At 40.2% G+C, this 19,354-nt stretch overlaps 2 protein-coding genes across 3 annotated transcripts in view; one reads left to right on the top strand and one right to left on the bottom strand.

The window, feature by feature from the left end:
• Window positions 1-19,354, bottom strand: part of NUP85 (nucleoporin 85) — a 70,587-nt gene that overhangs the window by 50,620 nt on the left and 613 nt on the right. Inside the window, exon 2 of the mRNA XM_042915959.1 lies at window positions 15,957-16,041. The gene's annotated coding sequence lies outside the window, so the exon portion shown is untranslated. The remainder of the gene's footprint in view (window positions 1-15,956; window positions 16,042-19,354) is intronic.
• On the top strand, window positions 422-11,215 carry SUMO2 (small ubiquitin like modifier 2). Of its 2 annotated transcripts, none has more exons than XM_042915976.1 (4): window positions 422-597; window positions 2,215-2,346; window positions 7,972-8,043; window positions 10,559-11,215. In XM_042915976.1, exons 1-4 carry the CDS (start codon window positions 577-579, stop codon window positions 10,619-10,621), a joined length of 288 nt encoding a protein of 95 aa, XP_042771910.1. In that variant the 5' UTR covers window positions 422-576; the 3' UTR covers window positions 10,622-11,215. The 2 variants fall into 2 exon arrangements, with proteins under 2 accessions (XP_042771910.1, XP_042771909.1); XM_042915975.1 differs by lacking the exon at window positions 422-597 and adding an exon at window positions 980-1,318.

Genomic DNA, 19,354 nt, shown 5'->3' with positions numbered 1-19,354 from the left:
TGTTCCCACAACCGTGTGGAAAGCTGCATTTAGGCCACTAAACAAGAGGGTTTTTTCCAGAACCTCATGCTAGGGCTTTGACTTAGGCTCCCCCTTTCTCCTCTAGTCAGTCTGCCTTCCCCGGCCTGAGTCTCACGTCTAGGCCTCAAGCCTCCTCGTCCCCACCGAGGACCAGCTGGAAGCCATTTTGATTAAGCTCCACCACAGAAGGAGGACAATACAGCCCCGCCCAGAGCCAGGCGCGCCCCCGCGGCGGGCCGGGTGCGCGTGTCCGCGCCTCTTCCCGCCGGCCTGGCGGGCGCCGGGCCCAGGCCGGGGCGGTGCGAGGCGGGGGGTGGGGGTGGTTATGTAAGCGTTGCGCGCTCCCGCGAGCTGGCAACCAATGGGAAGCCCCGGCGGCTCGTGCTCGCGCACGCAGGGTGGGGGGAGGGAGCGCACGACGTGCGCGCGCCCTCTCCCTCCTCCACCGCTGCCGCCTCCTTCTTCTGCCGCTCCTGGTGCTGCTTGTGTGCTCGTTCGGTGCGGACCTGGTACCTCTTTTGTGAAGCGGCAGCTGAGGAGACTCCGGCGCTCGCCATGGCCGACGAAAAGCCCAAGGTGAGCTCGGCGCCGGCCTCCTCGCCTCGCCGCGCGGTCGGGGTCACGGCGCGGGCTAGGGTCCGGCCCGAGCCCGCCACGGGCTCCCCGCGCCTTCCTGGGCCCCCCACGGGGCTGGCCGCGGCTCAGGCCCGGGCGCTCCGCGCCATTTTCCTCCCTCCCCTCTTCCTCCCTCCCGCGCCGGAGGAGGCCCCGCCGCCCTCCCCCGCCCCCGGCCGCCTCGGAGTGCGCGCCGGGCGCGAGTTGGGCGGGCGGATCGCGGACGCCCGCGGGCCCACCGGCCGCGAGCGGGGCTCGTCGGGCCCGGCCGGCCGGGCGCGCGTGCGGAGGGGCGTTAGGGCGCGCGGTGTCCCCACCCTCCGCGGACCCCGCGCCGGGCCGCGGCGGGTGTTGCCGCCTTCGCGGTGGCGGGGAGTTCCCTCGGCCCGGGGCTTCCCCCTCAGGGGAGGGGGTAGCCGGCGTCTGGGGACCCCTGCCCCGGGCCGCGCTGGCCTGGTGAGGGCTCGGGGCGAATCAATGGGCTGTCGATGGGTTCCCCATCGGGCCGTCGCGAGTGGCCGGGGTTTGGGGGACTCCCGGGGAGTGTTTCCCACTTTGATGGCCTCAGGGTCCCCAGGGGGTCAGGGCAGGGGCATTTCCCTGCGTGCCAGATAACCCCTAACCTGCGGAGACCATGCGGTTTCGAGAAGTTGGGAGGCAGATGTGCGAGCAGAAAGACTTGGTAGGGCTTAACTTTTTAACGCGGGTTTTGAGGCACCGGGAGGTTCTTTCCGTGAGGACTAGGGCACACTTCTTCCTGGCACACGGCACTTTCGTTTGATTTGTTTTGTGACACCCCCTCCCCCTTCCTTTCTGAAGTGATTTGGGGGCTACAGATTTCGATCTACTCTTGGTTTTTGTGAACTTCAGGTAGGGTCGAAATTTACAAGGAAGAGTTGCAAGAAAACCTGCATTTGACCCATGACAACAAAGGGGAGGGGAGAGTAAGAGCTCTGAACTGAAAATAAACAAAAATGAGGCTGCTCATAGAGGCGAACATTAATAGTGGTTCTAAGTTATTACCGCTGCTTGAAGAGAGAACCGACGGGTATTCATCAATTAGGTTTTTTTTTTAATGTAGTTGAGATTTAAGTTCCTAAACAGAGTTTGTAACTTTTTAACAGGAGAGTTGTAATGAGTTATTAGTTGCAAGTTCTAGATTTTTATCCTTGCATTCTGTACTTAAAGCGCTTTATAAAGGGAAAAGACACTTATTTTTAATCTTTCCGGGGCAAACACATATTTTGAGAGAGATGCAAAATACGCTCTTTTAGAAAATTCAGATTTAAGAGTTCTTGACAGTAAATTGAGTGGGACCCATCTTTAAAAATCGATTGTTATCGCTGATGGTATTACATGTTAAGGCTTCTTTTCTGTTTCTGTGACAGCTATTTAATGTCGTTGCTCCAGGATTTTTCATCTTTCAGATTGATTTCAGCGGCCGAAAACAGCTGTATGCTCTTTTATCATACAGAATGAGAAACCTGTTGATTTCTGAAGCAAGTTGGGCTGCTGCTACTTTAAAAGGTGTTTGTTTTTCACATTTTCCAAATTACACTTTTATTTTTCTTTCAACAGGAAGGAGTCAAGACTGAGAACAACGATCATATTAATTTGAAGGTGGCGGGGCAGGATGGTTCTGTGGTGCAGTTTAAGATTAAGAGGCATACACCACTTAGTAAACTAATGAAAGCCTATTGTGAACGACAGGTGAGGAAATGACATATGCACTTCCCATAAAACGTGTTTTTAAAAAAACCTTATTTTTTTTTGAGAGTAGACACTAGACTGGCATAATATTGTAATAGACTTCTTTGGTTGAATGAATGCACTTATATACTTAGCATATCAATTTTATCATACCCTTGGTATGTTGATGCTTCATGAAAATCCTTAGGATGGTTTGGCTAATATGCTCTATGATTCTAGTACTGTGCCAGAATGCATCAAATAATGATAACATGCGATTAGTTCCCGAGGGGATGTGATTTTACTTTTATAAAAAAAATAAGGATGAACTTGATAAAATTTCTTGTCAGGCTCTCTTCTCTCTCTTTTTTTTTTTTTTTAAGTCTATTTAAAATTTGTGTGGTGTCAAAACAATTTATTTTGAGCATTTATACCAGTTTGGAAGTAAAGTTAAATTGTGAGTTTAGCGACATTGCAGTTTTCCTGAAGTATATAAAATTGTTATATTTTTTTAATAGTAGAGGTCAAGAAAGAAAGTTAACCTCCTGAGTCAGACAAAAACATTCCTATGTTATAGGGACATTTGCATTTTACTCAGGAATTAGTAAATAGACAGCAAAAAGAGGAAGTAATGAATAGATGCTGTGAGTTGAATGCCGGGTTTAAAACAAAGAAGCTTCCTTTAGTGAGGTTGAGTCTGTAACAATACAGAGGCAACTTTAAAGATGACTTTTGCAAATATAACAAAAACTCTGGTACCTAGATCAGTTAATTCAACAGTAACCTGGAAGAGGTATTTTTTTATTCAACCCTGAATACATAACATGTAAAAGTTGGGAAAATCATTCTTTTACACTAAAATCAGTTGTCAGCATTGCAAATTGTCCTAAAAATAGGCTCAAAATAGAGTAAGATTTAAACCTACAGAAGTTGAGAGGTTGAGTTTGAGCTCATAGTTGGACTTCCTCCATGAGATCTAAGGGTATTTGGAAGAAACTGAAAATAAACTTCTTTTTGAGATTGAAGCTTTATTTTATGTCTGGTGTATTTATAATAATTTATAGTGAGAATGTGCTTATCATGCTTTATCTTCACCATATAAATTAATTTTACAGCTCCCTGGAAAGACAAAGAGTTTTTAGTGTACTCTTGTTTGAAGAATTTTGGTGAAATCCACTTAAACAACTAGTAAATATGTACTTACTAGTTGTGCTAAAGAATTTTTGCTCTAGCATCTTAACATATTTGAACACTAGTGCCCCCTCAGGTTAGAGGGGGATTTTAAAAGGTAATCGTCTTGTAGAACTTTTACGTAGCACACCATTTGCAAAATAGAAGCATGCATAGATTTAGTGGTTTTCAACAAAATTCTTTGCATATTTTTTCTCGTTACTAAATTTTAGGTTTTATTTTTATTTTTTTTATATTATTTATGGGGGGACAACTGGGGGAGGGGCACAGAAGGGGGGGGCACAGAGGATCTGAAGTGGCTCCATGCCAACAGCAGAGAGCCGTATGCGGCTCAAACCCATGAACCGTGAGATCATGACCCGAGTTGAAGTCAGTGGCCTAACTGAGCCACCCAGATGCCCGATAAATTTTAGGTTTTAGATGGTCATATTTTCCAACACTTAATATGAAAACTCAAACGTAGTGCACAGTTGAAAATACATTGAATGCTCATGTGCTCACCACCTAGATTTAACTATTAATATTTTATTATACATATCTATTGATTCTTCATCCTAAAATGTTCATATTTAAGACTTCCTGTATTTCCTGTTAGGGCCTCAAAAGAGTTTTTTTGCTTACCTGATATTTACCAGATACTTACCATGTGCCAGGGCATTATACTATGTGCCAGAAAAACAAAGACACAGAGCACATCCTGCGTTGCAGATTGTCTTTATAAGAGATCTATGAGATTGAGTTAGCTGGTCAATCAAGAGCTTTTGGGTTTTCCTGGTATGTTAAATTTAGTGTATTACTCATGTAAATAAAGTTTTTTGTGAATTTTTTCAGTTAGGTTTAAGTTGACTAAACTTGGGGCCACTCAGTTTGCAGTATGGGAAAAAGAAGCATTGGTAATCCATAAAAAATATAATTCCACTGCATATCACTTAGAATGCAGATATGATTTAAAGATATGATCCAGGAAGAATTTGAAAAGATTTGTTCTCAATTTCCTTTTAAGTTGAGAATAACCTCAGAGTTTTGACTGAAACAAGATTCCTGTTTACTTTTCAAATGTTTGTTTCTCTCATTCTAAGAAGGAGGGAGTTGAAGAAGTATCACCTAATTGGGCTGGTTCTCTACCCCCCTCTCTTTTTTTAAGTTAATGTATTTATTTAGAGTATGAGCAGGTGGGAGAGGGGCAGAGAGAAGGAGAGAGAGAGAATGGGAGGGGCTTGATCCCATGAACCATGAGATCATGACCTGAGCTGAAATCAAGAGTGGGATGCTTTGACTTTGAGCCACCCAGGTGCCTCTGATTACTTGCTTTTTAAGTGTAGATAGAGCCTTTCAAAAGTCTAAAATATTTATGCAACCTAATTTGCATAGCTAAAGGTTTTGTTTTGTTTTGGTTTGGTTTTTTGACAGTTGAGGATTCTTGAGTAAGGATTTCTTATCCAGATTAATTGAATGCTCATACTTTCTGCTGAACTCATTTGGCCTCAGATCTTTGGAGGAGTTCTAGTAGATGTCTAATAGGCATCTCAAACTGAGCATTATCTAGGTGGGAGGTCAAACACTTGGGATCATCCTGATGATGCTTCATAACTCCTATAATAAAATCCACCAACAAATTCTCTACTGAAACCTGTGCTGTTCAAAACTCAACAATGTGCTGTCACAAGCCACATGTGACTTTACCACCTGAAACATGGCTAGTCCAAATTAAGATGTGTTGTATAGTGCACAGTATATGTCAGATTTTGAAAACTCATAGCGGAGAAAAAAGTACTCACCTTTTCAAATGTTAGTTGCATGCTAAAATAGTAAGATTTTGAGTATGTCGAGTTAAAACAATATTTACCTGATTTTAATGTGGCAATTGGGAATTTTAAAATTGCATATGTGGCGCATATACATATGTATCCATCCATCCATCCATATCCCCCGGTGCAAAAAGGTGGTTGTAATTAAAGCACAGGGACAGGACCTTTTGGGCAGAAAGAGCTGCCACATTGTGTTTGTGTTGGATAGTGCCAAGCCCTCAACCATTTTATTCCACTCTTGCTCAGTCACTAACCTGGGAGACTTTTCTGATTAATTCAGAGTGCGTCTGCTCCCATCATTTGGTCCTCTCAGCTGTTTTTTGCATTGATGTATATTTGTCTCTGCACTAAAATGTAAGCTTCATGAGCATGGGGTCTTTTTGTTTACTGTTTCTTTAGAGCTTAGACCAGTACCTGGTTTATAGAACGTGTTCAGTAAATGCTTGTAAAATGATAGAGGACGTTCAAACTGTCTCCAGAGGTTGATTGTGAAGAAGTTTTCTATTCACATGTAGAATTAGAGTTTGTCCACTTGTCACCATGTAGCCTTCTGCTGAGAGCATACTACTTCATTCTAGTGTGCATTTACTGTGACTTTCAGAGAGCATAGATTGATTCATTGGTTTATTCCAGTTCATTTTGTGAAATGAAGGAATGGGGATCCAAAGAAATAACCTCACACAGCTCTTCTGTGGCACATCTCTGAAGCCAAAGCTCAGAGAGATGATTTATTCAGAAGTGGAACCCAAATACTGGTTTAACAAATTCATTGTTTGAGTTGACGTCATTTATGGAATTGGAAAGGCAAGTTTCCTGGGTTTTGGTTTTTGATCTGTGATGAAATAAAAGCTTTTATTGATAAGGAAAAGCATGAAGGAATACGATGTGTGTTCTGGACTGTGCTCCCCCCCACACCCCCTTGTTTTGAACGGCCATGCCATTGACCTAGGACCGTACTAGTAGATGTAGTAGAGGAAAGATCCAGCATATGGCTTAGTATTTTATTAAAGTAATGGGTTTTCAATGGAGTGTTTGCAAATATGTAATTAGTACTTAATGGCTTGGCATTTAATTCTTGGTTGCTTTGCATAATCACAAATTAAATTTGGATGTCATGAGAAATGAATTAAGGTTATGGATATCCCTTATCTGGTCTGGGAATTGCTTGTATTCCTTAAGACAGGCTAGTCTGAAAGTGTTAGTGTCAAAGACCAGGGTTTGTAAAGGAAAGTAACATGATCTTCACGTTAGAAGTAGTTTTAAAGACAGATATAGTGAATCCTTGTTAAAGGAATACAAGTGTCCTCTAAGTATTTATTGAGCACTTTGTTTCAGTATTCTAGTCCTAGGAATTCAGTTTAATTTTTTCTTAAGTAATTAAAGCAGAGTGTTCTGTGTAACAATAATTACAGTTTGTGATTTGAGTATGATATAGGAGTGATTTTTTTTTTGTGTAGGATGCTTCCTATGCTATTTTTCCAGTTAATATATACACATATTATCTCCATACATATCTCCAAAGATACTTTATTTTCCTATCTTCATTTGGCTGCAGTTCCCAACAGCTTTGCTGCTTTTGCTCCTTTCCCCTTCTTCCTACCCCTGTGTCAGGTAGGTAATGATGAGTACAACACCGGAATCTGCTTTGCAGAAGGGGCATGCTCAGGCTCATTTATCTCCTTAAAAACATAAAAATTTCTTGAAGCTAAACTCTAGTAATATAAATCTTAAATTCTCTTTTTGTAATGAAGCTACTCTTTAGTTTTAGGTGTACTTTTAAATAAAACGAATCATGGTAAAAACGAATCATGATATTGCATTTCATCCATTTTATTCCATCAGTAACTTATACCCGTGAGTACCAACTATGTGTGAGGAATACAGTATAACCAAGACAGTCTTAGGTTCTTGTCCCTCCTGGAGCTTACTTGGTAGTGAGGTTGACAAATAGTAATTGTTGGTCTGGGTAAGTACTAAAATGGAATTTACAAAGCAGGTGTTTCTTTTGAACTATTCCATAGTTCCAAGCTTGTGTGCTTATGAATGATTTTAGGACAGTTCTAGTGGGAATGTCCTGCCTGCCCGAGGGTAAAAACTTGTTGAATTCCTGTGGTGTCCCTAGCATGGTGCTGGGTTGGGACACAGGTTACTTTTGCTTAGCGATAGGAGCTGTTTGGATAGAAATGAAGGTAAAGTGGCTTTAAGGCAAACTTAATCTTTACACTTACTTAGGTGAATTCCAGTTTTCATTATGAAGGGTGTTTTCCCCCCCATTTGGAGAGCTCTTTAACATGGATGGAAGAATGTTGCCGTATCTGTTAACTTTAAATTTCTTTTCAATATCTTTCTAACTCATTTACATGTACTGTTTGACTCAAGGTATATGATCTATCCAAGCTTGGATCTCAAAAGCAAAACAGCTTTTTTAAAAAGACCTTTTTTAAAAAAAAGATCACTTTTCCAAAGAAAACCAAACATGGTTCAAAGAAAGTGAAAATCCTACCAAATCTTTTTACCCACATAGAAATGTTAATGTATTGATTATTTATTTGGGTCCCTCTTTTAATATATTTGTGGCTAAATATGCATATGGTTTCAGTTTTTACTGTTTTCTTTGCATTCTTACTGCCTTTAAACTCTCTTGTAGGGTTTGTCAATGAGGCAGATCAGATTCCGATTTGATGGGCAGCCAATCAATGAAACAGACACACCTGCACAGGTAAAAAAAATCTCTTTGTGCTAGCTAGAAAAGTCAGTGTGGTTTGTAATTTGCTCAACAGTCTTGTTTGTTAATTTGTGAACTTTGAGACATTGCAGTATAGTTCTTCGCCAGAGTTCAAAACTATGTAAAATATGACCAAAGGGGCACAGAAGGGAAAAAATAGGAATATTAATGTTAGTATTTTCTCAGGAGATGTCAGAGGTTTTTAATATGCAATTATCGTTTTGTAAAACTAATAGGTCATTTGGTTGCTTTAATCCATTCCTCCCTATTGCCAGCATTATTCTGAGCAAATAATTCAGAATGTTGTTTTCATTGCTGCAGTTCTTGATGATTCTCCAGGCTCCCCCACAGGTGATTGGTTGGCTGTCGATCCGGGCCATTTTAACTTCTCATGCTGAATTCTCTTTGACCTGTCCTTGTCAACTAAAGGCATCTTTGGGCTCCCAACTGCAAGTCTCTCGATGGCTTAGCTCGACCAGTGTTGGGTTCTTGATAATAAGTGGCTTTCCAAAGCCTTCTGCAAAAGGTGACACAGTCTGATCCTTTAATCTCTTTACATATCACCTCAGTTCTTTCGCTTTGTCAGGGATCAGCTGGGCTGTCTTCCGTGGCAGAAGCTCTTTGTCTTTGTTTCCTTTTACCCTCTGAGGTTCTACTTAAGGCTTCTAGTTTGGGGAAAGAATATTTTGATAGAAACTTAAGTTGGAGCTCTTCTACTTTTGAATTTGTTTTTATCACTCCATAAACACTAGCAAGTAATACATATGGTATGAGTGACGTAGCCCACCCTCCTGGTTGTGGTTTTGTTGATAAACTTGAAAAATTTGAAATGTCGAAGTTGTATTTGAGGGAAGAATATCTTAAAGTAATTTCCCTTGGGGAGTCTCTAAGAAGCAATTATAGTATGTAGCCACAAGGAGGAGCTGAATTCTGTTGGTGAATGAGAGACAGGGAAAAACTCTTTTATCCTTTGAAGGCATTTCAAGTTTCACCATGAAATTTAACATCCCAGGAGTTTTATTTCAGTGGATAGGCTGAAGACATGTTTTTATGGTTTAAAAAGAATAAAAACCCATTATGCTAAACTCTGATGTCGAGAATGTATTTTCTGTCTTTTGATGCTCTCGCCCACCACCGTAAAAAAGGTTCTTGTTTCTACAGTGCTAGCTGCAAATATTAACTGTGAGGAGGATTTTTGCACAACTGCATTGTAAAATCTTCAAATTGAATTTGGAATTGAACTCATTGTAGTATTTGAGATTGAATTCACTGTAGAATGAAATTGATTCACTTTAGAATTATTCTCCCAGTACTAAATAGCAGAACTGTGATAAATTAGAACATCTTAATGACCAGTTTTAATAGTAATATAATCATGTGCCCACTATTCTGTTAAATACTTAACTTTCTTTGACTGATTTAATTCTTAACAACTGAATGCTGTTTCACTTTACAAAGAGGGGATTGAGGCTTAGTCATTAACATTTTAATGCTATAGCCTTACTTTTAGTATATTTGAACTGTGTTAGAAATGATTCCCTTTCTTGTCTTTATGTACCCAGGGTTCTTGTTCTATTTCCAAAATTACCAGTTTTTAGAAATAATAATAAAAAATCAGCATAGTAAACCAATAACAAAGATTATTTCTTTTACAGCACTGCCATAGGTACCAAGACCTTTCCACTCTAAACGTGGTTGTTTTATGTACAGTGGGTGGGTAGTGAGCCTTACAAAACTTAGTTTGTGAATAGCATTTTAAAATTTAAATTAGTTTTTTAGTAAGTTTTTTCTTGCCGTAACCTTCCCTTGCTGCACAGAGACAACCACTGTGCTTTGTGCCTATGTGAGGATATATATTCGTGGTATGCACTCATGCGCACTCGCACAGACACACACTTTTAAAAACAAATAAAATTATACTGTAACCACTTTTGCTGCCTACTTTTTATATTTGTTTTTAATGCAATACTAGGTCTTAGGAATAGTTCCATTTCTACACATATAAACCTATTTTTTAATAACAACTGTGTGCTTTTCATGTAAGAGTGTACTGTATTTCTTTGAGTTTTTTTTTCTAATGTTTGTTTATTTATTTTGAAAGAGAGTGTGCTCATGCAAGCAGGGGAAGGACAGAGAGGAAGAGAGAATCCCAAGCAGCATCCCTCCGCACTGGCAGCAGAGCCTGATGCGGGGATTGATCCCACAAACCATGAGATCATGACCTGAATTTTCAGTAATTACAAGTGAGGTGATTTAACTCCTGGACATAGCTTTTTCACTTAAAAACTAAGTTTTCTATACTGAAATAAAGAAGACCAAGTGAAAGATTAATTTAAACCTAAGCCTGATGCTACATTAAGCTAGGGGGCGTTTAAAATAATGAACACTGGAATTGGGTGGAACTTGTGCAGTTTTTCAGGGTACTTAAGTCTGATAGTTACAGATTTAAGAGCTGATAATCAGTGATCCTCCATTTGTGTTTATTTTTGTTTTATCTCTTTCATGCTAGTTGGAAATGGAGGATGAAGATACAATTGATGTGTTCCAGCAGCAGACAGGAGGTGTCTACTAAAAAGGGAACCTGCTACTTTACTCCAGAACTCTGTTCCTCCAGACCAAGAAGACATTCTCAATTAGAAAACCGCAATTTGGTTCCACCACATCCTGACTACTACAGTATAGTTTTCTCTATTCTTTCATTTTCCCCTTCCCCATTCCTTTATTGTACATAAAGTAACTGTGTATGTGCGCAAGCATTTTGCATTTTTTTTTAACTAAATGGCCAATGGTATGTTTTGACCGACATCAAATGGAGATGGGATGGGGAAAAATACTGGTTCTGTGAAAATACCCCCTTTCTCCATTAGTGGCATGCTCATTCAGCTCTTATCTTTATATTCCAGTAAGTTATTTTGCTCTCACTGTTTAACAAAAAAAGAACAACATAAAAATCCTTGCATACCTTGTTCGATTGGAGAATTTTAATGTTTTTCATTTATCATTGTAAAACCAAGGACAATTTTATAACTTTTTTGTACGTAGCTGTTACATGTAGGGCAATCTGTCTTTAAGTAGGGATAAATTACTCTAAAAGAAATGAATCCTAGATAGTTTTCCCTTCAAGTCAAACGTCTCGTTGTTTAAATAAACTTCTTGTTTAAAATGAGCTGTTTTCTTTATTCTGAAGAATATTAAGTCGAAAAGTTGAAGCTTAGAAAAAGCCCTGAAATGAGTAGGCCTGCTAGAAGTAACATTTCAAGGAAGAACTAAAGCTACACTGCATTCCTGACAGACAGGTGCAAAACAAAGAATAACAAAGTGTGTAAATGACTAGCAACTGATGTTTCAGACTCTTTGTTTAGTAAGCTTAGTTCCAAATCTGCAACTTTACTAGCAAAAATCGGGTCATGATGTGGATTTACTCCCAAGTCGAGCTCTGTGTAACACTACCTGGCAGAATGGGTTAGTACATGCAGCTAGGAAAAAACCATGATTTTGCTAACTGCTGATAAATCACTCAGTGTAAGTTACCCTTTTTCTTTTCTTTTTTTTTTTTTTTTTTTTTTTTTTTAATGTTTGTTTATTTTGAGAGAGGGAGGGAGGGAGAGAGAGAATCCCATGCAGGCTCTGCCCTGTCTGTGTAGAGCCAGATGATGTAAGGCTGGATCTCACAAACCATGAGCTGAAATCAAGCTTAAAGGACTGAGCCACTCCCAGGTTCCCCCAGTCACTTAACCATTCTGACTCTTATGCTGATGAGTAAATATTCCCTAACCCAAAACAGAGTCTTTGTTCTTGAGAATGTTGAGGGACAGAAGGTATTTACATGTATCCACTCTTAAAGCTTTAAATACGCAGGGTACCACAGTTTTTAAATTCAAATATGAGGAAGGATACAGCTATAGAACCAATGAACAGAATATTAGAGCTGGAAAGATTTAGATTACCTAATTGTAACCCCTGTTTTAGAACTGAGGAAGCAGAGGTCCAGAGATGATTATGAAACTAGGACTAGAGAATAGGTCTGATACCTGTTCATTGTGTTCTTCCATATTGGTTCTCAAACAATTCCCACCCCTCCTCACCAATGTGGCCTTTTTGGGTCAAGTCCCCATTGTTCCCTTTCCTGCCTTGTCATTCACTTAGTTCACCCTACCACTGCTGTAATATGGTCTTTTTTTCGTATATATCCATTTTTATGGTGAGTGAGCTTCCCCAAAGATAGGTGTTCAATAGATTTTTTTTTAAGTTTTATTTATTTTATGTAATCTCTACATCCAATATGGAGCTTGAACTCATGACCCTGAGATCAACAGTCACATGCTCAACCAACTTGGTGCCCCTGTTCCATAGGTTTTTGACTTTGACTCTGTATATATAGGAGTTAATCTTGAACCAACAACTTTTATTTTCTTATATGTATAGTGTTAACAATTTTTACAATTTATATTGTGCAACTGTGTGGGAAGCCTGCCCCCAAGAATTCTTAGATCAGGTAAGTGCATGTCTCTTGATTTGTTGCACTAGGTACTGTTGAATGGTGGAATTTGGTGGTGCCCTAAATATTAAAAATTTGGATTGAAATTCACGCCAGAGAACTTTATTATGGAAAGGATTTGAACTGGGTTCTTATTTAATTAGGAATTTACTAACTAATGTCATGGGTGCTTTTGCCATGTTAGGGGGGGAATATGAAACTTCATGGAAATACTTGATAGAATTTTAAAAGCCAGAGGGTAAAGCATGAAAAGCACACAGATAATATAGTGTGTTGTGGCTTATTAATTAGTTGGGTCAGTGTATAACTAAAGATTCACCTTATTTCTGTTCTTAAATGAACTGTTCATAATTGAATTCCCCTATTTCACATAGGTCACGTTGTAACCAAGAAAACTATTCTATGGGAAAATATGTGGAGCACTTTTTTTTTTTTAACCTTTTATTTCTAAGTCATCTCTACACCCACCATGGGGCTTGAACTCAACAACCCTGAGATCTAGAGTTGCCTGCTCTCCTGACTGAGCCAGCCAGGCACCCCTTTATTTTGAGAGAGAGCACTAGCAGGTTAGGGGCAGAGGGAGAGCGAGAATCCCAAACAGCATGGAGCCCGACAAGGGGCTTTATCTCACAATGACCTGAGCTGACTGAAGTCAAGAATTGGATGCTTAACCTACTGAGCCACTCAGGGCACCCCCTTCCCCCTTCCTCCCACCCCTGGCTATGAAGCACTTCTTAAAGAACACTTTGAAAATAAGTACATTGTTGAAAATACTGAAAGTAATCTTGGCATTTTATTTTGGCTTGGGGGGGGGGGGGAGGTTCAAATGATGGGAATTACACTTCCATTTTGATTAATTGCTCGGACAATTTAGCTAAACTCTGGCTGCTGTCTCGTTGATATCCCACATATTTATATCCTGCAAGTAGCAAATTCTGTCTAAGTGAACACAGTTCTGTGTAGAGAAATGAGAAAATTTCTGCTCCGAAGCACCCCTACTATTCCTACACGCTGCTTGACCCAAAACAAAACCAAAACAAAAGGTATTCGCAATTTTTCAGAAGAAGTGTCAAGTTGTTTGCTTCCTTGTTTTGCTTGATGTTTGTAGTTCTGTGGGACATTGTGACAGCAGGAGGTCAGTAGAAGGTGGAAACCCAGGATGTGAGGGAAGCCTGTTGGAGAGTTTCTCAAGGCCCTTGCAGAGTTTATGGTATATTGGAGAGGGTCAGCTGTGCTGCTGAGGATTATTTTTGAGTTAAGATCCTGCTGCTTTTAAATATGACAGTGATTCTAGGTTGTGGTTTTGCATCAGAATCCCCTGATGAGCTTTTAAAAATGTACCAATGCCGGGGCCCTACCCCCAGAAATGTATTTTCAAAGCGGTATGAAATTGAGAAGCAATTCTGGGAGGCATTCTCACAACTCTTAAGAGTTAAGCACCTTATGGGGAAGATTACATGAGATAATAAATATTTTAGCTGCCTAACATGGTCCCTCCACGTACTGAACCCTTTAAAGAAAAGTATCTTCTGCGTTGCAGTAAGGGCTCTGTCAGGGTGCCGAGGCTTCAGCAGAATACTATAATCCGTACCGATGGCTTGCACTTAATGTAAATGAAAAAGGCCAAAGCTTTTCTGTTCATTTTTAAAACTGAATACAACCTTTGTCTTGTTACGTGTTTTAATAAATGCTTAATGCTAAATTGTGCCCTAATGAGTCTTTAAAGAAAAACAGTCTTCAGGATTTGAATGATTCTCCGATACTCTCAGAACCAAAAGACCCATCCACAACATGCTTCAACATTCTGATTCTGTAGGTGATGATTTAAGGGGTAGTCTTCCGTGTTGTAGGACGTACACATGTTTTATAGTGAGATTTCAGTCTGTATAGTGGTTAGCTAATAAAGAGTTCTTCAGAGTGGAACATAATTAGAATAGAGCATATAAACAGGTTAGGAATTTAATCTACTTGGAATGTGGAGTGTTATTTCCCGGTAAGCAGTGACATGTGACTACATATGAGATCATTTTAGGATTTCCCATACACTTGGGGCCTTTATGAAACAGTTTAAAGTCTCAGAATTGTCATGTAATGTTTGCTTTCTTTGCAATTCCTATTTTTAAGGCATTTTAGGTGGCTAACCTTGTCTCAAGTTATAGAATTTGGAATACTAAGAATTTTCTCACATTTTCCAGGGCATGCTGTTTTGAATTGTTTGATGTTTTGTAATTTTAGCAAAGGAGGCCAAATTCATCTCTAGGAGAGCAGGACAGATGGGTGAGGGGAGTTTTTTGCTTGTTTATTAAATACAGAAATAGTAGCATGGGATTGGGAAAAGCGAACACACTTAATCCACACCATTTTATTCAGCTTGGTCTGATAGAAAGGGGAAATCATGGGAAAATAGGAATCACGCTCTCCTTCCACAATTCAGTGATTTAAAAGGATGTGAGAGTGGTGTGTCAGACCTAGTAGAGTGTATGTGCCATTTTGTTTACCTTTGACAGTGAAGGTAAAACATGACAGCCATTTTCCGTATTTGAGACCTCTCATATTTGCTTTGTGGTGAATGAATTTCAAGAGAAAATGAATTCTTTCACTTGTCTTTCTGTGGCATTGATCTGCCTTTGTGTGTGTGTGTGTGTGTGTGTGTGTGTGTGTGTGTGTGTGTGTGCATGCATGCGTGCAGCTAAGAAAAGAATGGACAGATGCATACTAAATTTGGCTTTAGGAGTGATGGATACAGAATGTATGTGTAAATATGTGTGGTTAAGTCACACATAAGTGACATGGGCACCCTGCAATCCTGGGGTTCAAAAGCTTGTTAGAAATACTTGTCAGTGAGTCATTCATTAATTCAGTTACTTAGTGAAGTTCAAAAGCATAAGACCAGCATTTTCTTTTAATAATAGGAGGAATGGAAAATATTAAGAAAATGTATTGGGGCACCTCGCTGGCTCAGTCGGTAGAGCATGTGACTCTTGATCTCAGACTCATGAGTTTGAGCCCCACGCTGGGTGTAGAGATTACTTAAAGAAAAAAGAAAAGATGTATTAAACTGTGGGTGAATATAAATAATTATTGTTCTTGTAGGTCAAAAATAGTTAAATGTCTGCAATTTATTTCATAGGGGCTCAACCTAATATGTGTGTTTTGGATCAGAGGGAGAGACATTAACTAGGAAATTGGTTCAAACCCGATCGCATAATCTAGGCAGAGTAAATACCAATAATAAGGCCCTGTAGTTTGCCCATTTCTTCTAGGGTGCTGGAATAAATCGGGGCAGGTTGAAATTATGGGGGATTCAGAACAAAGTTGGTAATACCCAATGCAAAAACAGATGCTTGAGAGCTAGGAGACACAATGTTAGTATGTTTTTGTGTTTCATTTAAATTGAGGTATTACTTACCTTAGTAGGCTCAAGAGGTGAAGAGCGACTTCCAGATTATTCTGAGTAAATTGTACATTGCATTCTCAAATAAAACTCCACATACCTAGAAACAAATGAAAAAACCACTAGGATTTCTGTCCATGTTAAAGGAAAATTATTAGGGCTTTTAAACATTTTTGACATCTTTTATTTTTTAATTTTTTAAATGTTTATTTTTATTTATTTATTTTTAACACTTATTTTTTGAGAGACAGAGCATGAGCACGGGAGGGGCAGAGAGAGAGAGGGAGTCGCAGAATCAAAAGCAGGCTCCAGGCTCTGAGCTGTCAGCACAGAGATCGACGCGGGGCTCAAACTCATGAGCCTTGGGACCATGACTTTAGCTGAAGTCATATGCTTAACCGACTGAGCCACCCAGCCACCAGTAACTGGTACTTTGTAGCAGGGAAGTGGCAGCATGGGACTAAGTGAAATCAAAGGGCACTTAACTGCTTAAAGGCATGAGAAGTTATGCAGAGTGTGGATAACTGCTCATTCCCTCCACCTTATTTAAAAAGCAGGTGAAAGTGAAACATACATATAGGGCAGTGATTTTGAAATTGCATAGAACCATGGGGTGTACCAAAAGAAGACAGTGGAGAGAAAGGCCAGCCAGGGGTGGGGAAGCAGAAAGGGCCAGGATTTTGGACCCTCTGCTCAGTTTCAGTCACAGATGCCCTGTTGTTCATCTGTGTTATGTATTTGGATTCTGTTTCATAAAAGTTTGGAAAACATTGCTATAGTCGTGAAATAGCTTGTTGGACCATTCCTTGTCATAAGCTTTCATTTGTCTTCTATTTCTTTAGGTTTTTAGGTTAACCTAAGGGTTTGGAACAACTATAAATATTTAAAAAATCAGTGATATGGGCCATTATGATTTTAAAAGTAGCCATCCTTGGGATGCCTGAGTGGCTCAGTTGGTAAAAGCATCAGACTTGGGCTCAGGTCATGATCTTGTGGTCTGTGAGTTCGAGTCCTGCATCGGGCTCTGTGCTGACAGCTCAGAGCCTGGAGCCTGCTTTGGATTCTGTGTCTCCCTCTCTCTCTGCCCTTCCCCCACTTGTGCTCTGTCTCTGTCTCTCAAAAATAAATAAATATTATAAAAAAATAAAAGCAGCCATCCTTTTGCATCTTTTGATCCTGATCTGATCTGTGATCTTTTGTATAGAATGTAATTTCATTAATGTCCCATTTTCAGTTGGTCATCTGGAGCAAAGGTCATTATAGCCGAGTTATGTATCATACCTGTTTTACCCCACATCTCCATCTTGTAGCAGAAAGGGGGAGTACAGTGATTTTAGTCAAAACTGCTGTAGGACATGAACAAGTAAATAGGAGGGCTTGTTATTCTGGAAATTTTTGGCAATTTTACTTTATTATTTAAGGCAGGAATCTCTTTTATTTATTTTTAAGTAAGCTCTATGCAGGATTTGAACTAATGACCTTGAGCTCAAGAGTCACATGCTATACTGACTGAGCCAGCCAGGCACCCCTGACAATTTTACTTTAAAATACAATGCACCAAACAGGCCTGCTTAAGATGGCCTTAATCAGTTATCTGTCTTATATACTTTATTCTTCTTTACAAATCATTAGATTAAAAGGGTTCCCTGGGACGGATCCCTTACCTTTGAAGCAGAGATGCTCAGCCCAAGCCACATGTGAAAGCTATCTGTTTAACTTAAAGATACCCATGAGTAGCCCCTACCCCACACCCCCCCTACACTCTCCCACCCCCACCCCCGCCGGAGATTCCAATTCAGGAGATCTCAGAGGGGGCCTGGCATTCATTTTTGTTCCTTAAAAGCTCATAGGTTATTCTGATGTTCAGCCAGGATGGGGCAGCTCTCATAGAAAGCTTTAGTTTACCAAGTCAACGTTCTTAAAATTCTCTCGTTTCAAGCCCTTCACAACAACGTAGAATAGGTGCTGTTAACCCCATTTATAGATGAGGAAGCAAGAGCATAAATGACCTAGAAGTGTCTTTTATGGGAGAAGTGTCTTTTTAAGGGAGCAGAATCAGAACTTAACGGTTTTCAATTTCCAGTCTGGTGTATTGCCCTACCAATCTGTCTTTTACATTACAGGGGATGGAGGAAATAGGGCAAGTCAAGTATGAACTCAAAACTTTAGACCAAAAGGGACCCACCTGAAGATATGTCCAACCCCCTCATTTAATATATAAAAAACAATTTCAGATTGTTAAAAAGTTTGTAATTACTTTCCAAGTATATCTGACAATAAGCATAGCTACTATCACTTTGATGACTTCTTACGTGCGGAGCCAAACACTTTCTATCCATTACTTCATTTACAAGTCTGGAGTTGAAATACTATTTTGTCCTTATTTTTACGAATGAGGAAACTAGTGCTCAGAAAAGGTAAGAGTTCAGATTCAAACTCTGGTTTCTCCTATGAGAGCCTGAGAGACCATACTCTACCTCTTAGTCGATAATTATATGACTTACTAGAAGGGTATGTGTGCTCACTGGCCAACTTGGTCTGAAAGGTGTTCTGTTTTTTCAAAAGTTCCAGAAATTTAGGCCCAGTCTTTAAGAATGGGAAGATTTTAGGGACGCCTGGCTGTCTCGGTCAGTTGGGGGGGGGGGGGGCAACTCTCGATCTCAGGGTTGTGTTTCAAGCCCCAGGTTGGGTGTGGAGTTTATTTAAAAATAAAATCTTACAAAAAAAAAAAAAAAAGGGAAGATTTTAATTCAAATGAGTGGTCAGCACATAAAGACACGATCCATGCCTTTTAGGAGTGAACTTACCTCTACCTTTTCACGAAAACCCAGGAGAGAGGTTAACCAAGAATATAAACTTCCAAACTGCCAAGAAGGGGGAGGCCACACAGAGTGGAATGTTGTTCAGTTTTTATGGAAATAGTGAAAAGGGTCTGCCTTGAGGAAACATGCATGACATGGGAAGGCCTCCACTCTTGTTTGCTCAAGACTTTCCCATTACGATCTTGTAAACAGCCATTCTTGAGTCCTCCAAGTGTTGTCTGCATTTGTTGCAGGGATAGATTTACCCAGACAGGTGGAAGAGTCATGACTTAAGGGTTATAAACAGCTGCAGAGGCCAGGCCTGCTCCATAGTCTTGGTAGCAAGGGATGTGACCATTCCCCACCGCCGAGCATTAACCAGCCTTAGAACAGGCCCTCAAATCAGAACGACTGTAATTTTGGTCTAGTACATGCACCACCCCTGACAGCTAAATAGTAACATTAAAATGTGAAGAATTTCCAGTCGTTTTCAAAGGGATCGTCTTGGCTTGCTTTCTGTTGCTGACTCATAGTGCTGCTGCTTTGAGACTGTCATGTTTCCAAACGGGACACACAGTAGGTATTCAATGAATGTCAGTTTGTAGCAGTAAT

Source organism: Panthera leo, chromosome E1, assembly GCF_018350215.1.
Source record: "Panthera leo isolate Ple1 chromosome E1, P.leo_Ple1_pat1.1, whole genome shotgun sequence".
Taxonomy (NCBI): Eukaryota; Metazoa; Chordata; class Mammalia; order Carnivora; family Felidae; genus Panthera; species Panthera leo.
The sequence above is the reverse complement of the archived record's forward strand: the minus strand, read 5'-3'. Positions and strand labels throughout refer to the sequence as shown.